The sequence below is a fragment of the Penaeus japonicus genome, unplaced genomic scaffold (assembly GCF_977035675.1).
Source record: "Penaeus japonicus unplaced genomic scaffold, GWHDUDI00000001_assembly GWHDUDI00000018, whole genome shotgun sequence".
Classification (NCBI taxonomy): domain Eukaryota; kingdom Metazoa; phylum Arthropoda; class Malacostraca; order Decapoda; family Penaeidae; genus Penaeus; species Penaeus japonicus.
Window position 1 is genome coordinate 1,928,649 of NW_028234420.1, and position 7,500 is coordinate 1,936,148.

The window sequence follows — 7,500 nt, forward strand, 5'->3', positions numbered from 1 at the left end:
CGGAGTAGAAGCTCTCGGCTTGAGAACAGTCCACGTTGAACCACCAGTCACATACCAGGTACTGCTGGTTGAAGATGGTACCGTTGGGGCACAGGAAGGAGTCCTGTTGGCGCCTGAGGGCGCGGTCCTGGCAGATATGGAAGACCTGGCAGCCGGCTTCATTAGTATCAAAATGTAAATCGTAGACAGACATAACGGTGGAGGGAAGTATTTAAAGGCTTAGAATTCATTGATTCGGAAGTGGAAGGATTCGCCAATGTTTGTCGACTGGAGCGAGAAAAGAACAGAAAATAAGTGCTAGAAATATGTTAGCCTAATGTTGAAATAAATCTTGCATCTGCCTCCAGTATCCTATGATTCAGCCATCGCACTGCTGCTAAGTGTAAACAGTGAATCTGATACAATGTATCAGACCTAAACAAATGGAAACAATTTGAATACTATACATCATATATATATGTATATATATATATATATATATATATATATATATATATATATATACATATATATATATATAATATATATATACATACATATATATATGTATATATATATTTATCTACTCATTTATGCATATATATATATATGTATATATTATATATTATATATTATATATATATATATATATATATATATATATATATATATGTATATATATATTAATTTATGCATACACACACAACACACACACACACATATATATATACATATATATGTATATATATATATATATACATATATATGTATATATATATATATATTATTATATATATATATATATATATACATATAATAATATATATATATATGTATATATATACATATATACATATATATATATATATATATATATATATAATATATATATATATATATATATATATATATATATATATATATATATATATAGCATATGGGTGTATGTCTGCATATAAGTATGCATCCTGTTACAAATGTATAGCCTATCGGATTCACATAAACGCTCAGTCAAAACACACATATCCATATATCGAATGATATGATTGAAGAATGACCCAAACTTTCATTTGAAATACTGAGTATGATTAGAAATTGATTTAAAAGTTCTGGGATCATGATATAACTTAAGTATTTAAAAAGGAGGGCTCGGGCAATCGCACCTACAATACACTGATGTGATTCATAAATAAACTGCTTTCGTTTTATAACTGACAGTGATTACAATCGTCGAGGAAAGAGTAACGTTTATAGAAAAATTCGCAGTAAAGTTAGAATTGATTATAGATTATGTATGGATAAAACAAAATGGATGAAAAGATCTATCTTATCATGAGCACATTTACATATAAGTATTCACGATGAAGTTTAAGTAGAATAAGTAATAGTAATAGGAAAATACATATCACGTCAAATATGAAAATAGATCCCTAGAATGAAGAATCATTGTTTTTATTATAGCTTTTATATATATAAAAAAAAGACGAAAAATGTCCAACTTTTCACTTCATGTTGAAATCACAACTTGTTTCGCACATCTTATAATATTAACACCTGTGCTGCTATATGGTGGACGTCACTGAATATACTTTAATGTATTACGTAAGCACATACTATCACACAATTAACCAAATGTATGAATTGATGGTCCCACAGACGCAATCACTTATACACACAAATTGTGACACACACACGATATTTTACATCATATTTTAGAGTTATTTTTTTCTTTGCAAGTTAATCAGGAAGAGAAATTACAACAAGTTACATCTCGTTTAGATATCTTTAAGGGCATATTAGCATGAGAGTGAGTGCTCATGGTGAAAAAAAGAAAAGAAATAAGAATATACAAATTTAAAACAATAATGGTGGCATTATTAGTCACTGGGAAGTGCAGATTTCAGCTACATTAAAAGAAGCATCAAATTACAGCTGTCATAATCTACCACTGAATTTGACATTATGATATTATGTAATAATGGGAATGTCACCGGCATAGTTACGATGCAAAGTCACTTCCATCGCGCTTCAGCTGTGACAGGATTACCATGAGTGACGAAAGGAAGAAGTTGAGGGTCAGTGGGCGGCGCTTGGCGAGCGAGTATAAAAGGCGGGGAGTCCCTCAGTCCCGCATCATCTTCCTTCTTGCCAACTTCGCTTTATCTTCAACATGAGGGTTCTTGTCCTTTTTGGTAAAGGATGAGAAGATATAAAGTTTTACTGTAGTTGTGGTTTCCTTATCTCAACGACTTTGGTTTTGTTAGAATGAAATACAAATGGAAATGCGTGTGTGTAGATGATAGTATGTTCCATTAAGCTAATATTTTTTTTCGTAATTCTTTCAGCTCTGGTCGGCATTGCCGCTGCAGACCTTCCTTCCAGCAGCTACGGCGTCCCGAACGGAGGATCCGGAGCTTCCAATGGAGCCTCAGGTAACGGGTTTGGATCCTCGACTAATGGATTTGGATCCTCAAGCAACGGATTTGGATCTGCCAGCAACGGATTTGGAGCTTCAAGCAACGGATTTGGAGCTTCAAGCAACGGATTTGGATCTGCCAGCAACGGATTTGGAGGACCGAGCAACGGATATGGTTACGGACAGGATGATGAACTAGTGGCTCTGTCTGAGAACATTCCCGGGGGCGGCGTGCCCGGTGAGGACTACCCCATTTTGGCTTCCGTGCCCGACACCGGCTTCTCCTGCGATGCCCAAGCGGTGCAAGGTTATTACGCCGACACTGCACCGGAAGCCGGCTGCCAGGTCTTCCATATCTGCCAGGACCGCGCCCTCAGGCGCCAACAGGACTCCTTCCTGTGCCCCAACGGTACCATCTTCAACCAGCAGTACCTGGTATGTGACTGGTGGTTCAACGTGGACTGTTCTCAAGCCGAGAGCTTCTACTCCGTCAACGAACTCATCGGAGTCGTTCCCGACGCCGGATACGCCTATGGCGGCCCAGTTAATGGCAACGGCAACGGAGCTAATGGTAGAAGGAATGGAAATGGATCCAATGGCAACGGAAACAACGGTAGTGGTACTAACGGTAGCGGAAGCAACGGTAATGGAAGCAATGGTTACAGTTCTAATGGTAACGGAAGCAATAGTAATAGCAACGGTAGCGGTTCCAACGGTAACGGAAGCAACGGTTACAGCTCCAACGGTAACGGTAGCGGCTCCAATGGCAGCAGTGCTAATGGTAACGGAAGCAACGGTTACGGCTCCAACGGTAACGGTAGCGGCTCCAATGGCATTGGTTTCAATGGTAACGGAAGCAACGGCAACGGAGTCAGCAATGGTAATGGAAACGGATCTCCCGTTGCTCCTTCCTACTCCTACGGCGCTCCTTTCTGATCTGTCCGGCAGACTTATTCCTGTCCCTATCTGGATAACCTTATCTGTAGATAGTAAAATATTTATGTACAATCTACAATAAAATTGTAGTTCATAAACTTTTCTTTTACTTCTAGTCCACGCAGTATGATACGTTCTGTTGTTGAATCTTATATAGATAAAGTTCTTATTTATATCCCCTATAAAACATAAGATTTAAACTAGACTGATAAAACTTAAGTGTGCAAAGTAACTCACAACTAAAATAAAAAATCATACTAGTGTTAACTTCCGTACAAAATTGATCAAATGAATTCATCCATTTCTTCTGATAATCATATACAAAGACTTTCGTGAGATTTTTACATAATAGCAGTGACACCCAAACCATATATTATAAAAAAGAACAACTAAATCATCTGCTTCCATTTTGATACCGAACCCAGGAGCTGCTGCCGTCAGGCTCGTCGGCTCGACGAAAATGATACTCTTATAGTATAGCAACTAGAAGGATGTATTCTCGTTATATTGAATATTAAATATCATTTACCATAGGAGCTTTGGGAAATTGGTACTAGTAAAGAACTGAACTCAAACTTGTCATCTAAAACTATCATGAACTAAAATGACAACATGGTCACAGTTCTGAAAGGACATTGGATGGTTCCATAGACCGTGTTCAGAAATGTTTTTTCCATGTTTGCCACTGAAGTCATATCAATCATGATGAATCTCTAACATCTACAAAAATCAGAAAATCAAGTTGGGAACTGAATGAGGATATGCTTTAGTTATTAGGTTGTTCTTTTTCACTAGGATCTGCCTTAAAGAAGAGAAAAAAAAAAAAAAAAAAAAAAAAAAAAAAAAAAAAAAATATATATATATGTATATATATATATATAAATATATATAATATATAATATAAATATATATATAAATTCAGGATACCCTCCTTACCTTCCTAATGGAAAAGCAACAAGCTTGATAATCTCTCAAAGGAACTATTTCAGGACACATTTGAAGATTAGAAATTTTCCAGCTATACCATTAATTCCATTCATGTCTGAACCTTGATATTTAGTCTTCACATGTTGTATTTGTCATATTCTTGCAGAAAGTACAGATACGAATTGTTCATCTTAATTACTGTAATCATAAATGTTTGGAAAAAGAAGTTTAGTCAATCTTCAACCATCTTATTATCATCAAATATATGAATGAAACAAACCCATCGATTGAGTTAAGTACATCCAAGTAATTGAGACTATTATCACTTGATTCGAAACCGAAGGAATGGACGACAGAACATCTAGAATGAAGATAACACCAATCATCAGTGTGGGAAATATGCTAACATCCTGTTGAAATCATGCAATTGCTTCGTGTATTCAACGATTTCAGCCGATGCACTGCTGTATGGTAGTACATACAGCCTATTCCAATGCATCACGCAAGCACACCCGCTGAAATACAAACATACATACGCAGGCATATACGGTCCCACACACGCACCAATAGCCAATCACAGATAGGGAACACACACAAATATGGATTATTTATAGGTACTTGTGTGCACACAGGCATGTACATGCATTATTGACACTCAGCCCCACAAATACATACACGAATCAAGAAATACGATTATGAAATAATCTCATGAAAGTATGCTTGTTACTGACAATGAAAATATGTCCTATAGACCCTATATCATGAAGACAATGATAGAGATATCAGTACTGCCAGTGATAAAAACATTTGTAAAGATGATCATGATTCTAGATGTATTACAGAAAGGATCACTTGGACAGTCACATAAACATCAATTAAATCAAGAATAATGATATACTGGCAGTGATCATCTCTCACATTTCATGTCATACTGATAGTGATTGCAATTATGTACTGTGAGAGAATGTATACATTAAATGAAAAATGTTGGAAGAATGAATGAATCCGTTCTTGCATATAAAGTTTTTATTTGAGATATTTCTATCTTTGTAATTTGAATCATATAGTATGTATCTAGATTAAGCATTCTTCTGTGATCATATTTGCAATGGAAAAGCATTAAATATCAAAGGGGACCTTAAAGATGATAGAATAGTGTATGTTTTATCAAATACAGATCTTTATATAGATCGATTTCGGTTGCCTTAAAAAAAAAGAAAAAAAAAAAAAAGTCGATAACGCCACTACATTTTTCTGTTATTTATAATGCCATTGATGCAGGAGTGATTTGGTGCCTAGTTCCGTTGCGCTTGCAGCTGTGACAGGATTACCATGAGTGACGAAAGGAAGAAGTTGAGGGTCAGTGGGCGGCGCTTGGCGAGCGAGTATAAAAGGCGGGGAGTCCCTCAGTCCCGCATCATCTTCCTTCTTGCCAACTTCGCTTTATCTTCAACATGAGGGTTCTTGTCCTTTTTGGTAAAGGATAAGATATAAAGATTTACTTTAGTTGGGGTTCCTTATCTCATCAAATTTGTTTATCTTTGAATGAGATACAAATGGAAATGCGTATGTGGAGATGATAACATGTTGCACTAAGCTGATATTTTTCTTCGTAATTTTTCCAGCAGTGGTTATCGGCATCGCCGTTGCAGACCTTCCTTCCAGCAGCTACGGCGTCCCGAACGGAGGATCCGGAGCTTCCAATGGAGCCTCAGGTAACGGGTTTGGATCCTCGAGTAATGGATTTGGATCCTCAAGCAACGGATTTGGAGCTTCAAGCAACGGATTTGGAGCTTCAAGCAACGGATTTGGAGCTTCAAGCAACGGATTGGGAGGACCGAGCAACGGATATGGTTACGGTCAGGATGATGAACTAGTGGCTCTGTCTGAGAACATTCCCGGGGGCGGCGTGCCCGGTGAGGACTACCCCATTTTGGCTTCCGTGCCCGACACCGGCTTCTCCTGCGATGCCCAAGCGGTGCAAGGTTATTACGCCGACACTGCACCGGAAGCCGGCTGCCAGGTCTTCCATATCTGCCAGGACCGCGCCCTCAGGCGCCAACAGGACTCCTTCCTGTGCCCCAACGGTACCATCTTCAACCAGCAGTACCTGGTATGTGACTGGTGGTTCAACGTGGACTGTTCTCAAGCCGAGAGCTTCTACTCCGTCAACGAACTCATCGGAGTCGTTCCCGACGCCGGATACGCCTATGGCGGCCCAGTTAATGGCAACGGCAACGGAGCTAATGGTAGAAGGAATGGAAATGGATCCAATGGCAACGGAAACAACGGTAGTGGTACTAACGGTAATGGAAGCAATGGTTACGGTTCTAACGGTAACGGAAACAATGGTAATGGCAACGGTAGCGGTTCCAACGGTGCTAACGGTAACGGAAGCAACGGTTACGGCTCCAACGGGAACGGTAACGGCTCCAATGGTAGCGGTGTCAATGGTAACGGAAACAACGGTTACGGCGCCAACGGTAATGGTAATGGTATCGGCTCCAATGGCAGCGGTGCTAATGGTAACGGAAGCAACGGCAACGGAGTCAGCAATGGTAATGGAAACGGATCTCCCGTTGCTCCTTCCTACTCCTACGGCGCTCCTTTCTGATTTATTATCGACTCTTCAGATAGAAAAGTATTTATGTACAATTTACAATAAATGTTAATCACAAAAATTATGTATTTTCTTGTTCCTCTTGATAAAGTCGTATGGTTTGATATTTACATTCCTTAGATTTTAAAGTTTTAAGGTTTAATACATTTATTTCCTTTTATCTTTTTTCTTTCTTGATTGTTAACATAAATTGCCATTATTAATCGGAGAAACTGAAATTATGCAAATAGATTTGTGGATTATGGATTTAGGAGTGAAGAGTCAATAGCCTATTTTAATATTATATCAATTTTCTTTAAGAACGAATTAACGTTTTGCAATGGTTATGAATGAGAACTTTAAGAAGATATTCAAATGAGGAACCTCACCTATTCCGTTTTTAGATAAGTAAACCCAGTATAATAAAACAGCCATTTAATTAATGTGACGAAAGGCATTTGAACAACAAAGTCACTTTTTAAAATAATCCAGTCATCTGTTGAGATGTGTCCACTGGTAGTCTGGGGTGGACACTGACCTTTAATAAGCCTCGTCTATCAAGGCAATCCCCCCTCCCCCCCACCTTCCTTGTCATGGGTTTTGTGTGGGGATCAGATCATTTCACTTCACGTAGTAAGCAAAC

At 38.1% G+C, this 7,500-nt stretch overlaps 1 protein-coding gene across 3 annotated transcripts; it reads left to right on the forward strand.

Annotated features, from left to right (window-relative positions):
• The first annotated feature begins 2,118 nt into the window (after window positions 1-2,118).
• LOC122244454 (uncharacterized) lies at window positions 2,119-6,926 on the forward strand. 3 transcript variants are annotated; one of them, XM_086546495.1, is made up of 3 exons: window positions 2,119-2,171; window positions 2,325-3,288; window positions 6,482-6,926. In XM_086546495.1, the coding sequence occupies exons 1-3, from the start codon at window positions 2,150-2,152 to the stop codon at window positions 6,870-6,872; spliced, it is 1,377 nt and encodes a 458-aa protein (XP_086402621.1). In that variant the 5' UTR covers window positions 2,119-2,149; the 3' UTR covers window positions 6,873-6,926. The 3 variants fall into 3 exon arrangements, with proteins under 3 accessions (XP_086402621.1, XP_086402619.1, XP_086402620.1); XM_086546493.1 differs by lacking the exons at window positions 2,119-2,171; window positions 2,325-3,288 and adding an exon at window positions 5,695-5,734 and having other exon boundaries at window positions 5,884-6,920; XM_086546494.1 differs by lacking the exons at window positions 2,119-2,171; window positions 2,325-3,288 and adding an exon at window positions 5,696-5,734 and having other exon boundaries at window positions 5,887-6,920.
• Window positions 6,927-7,500: the final 574 nt, after the last annotated feature.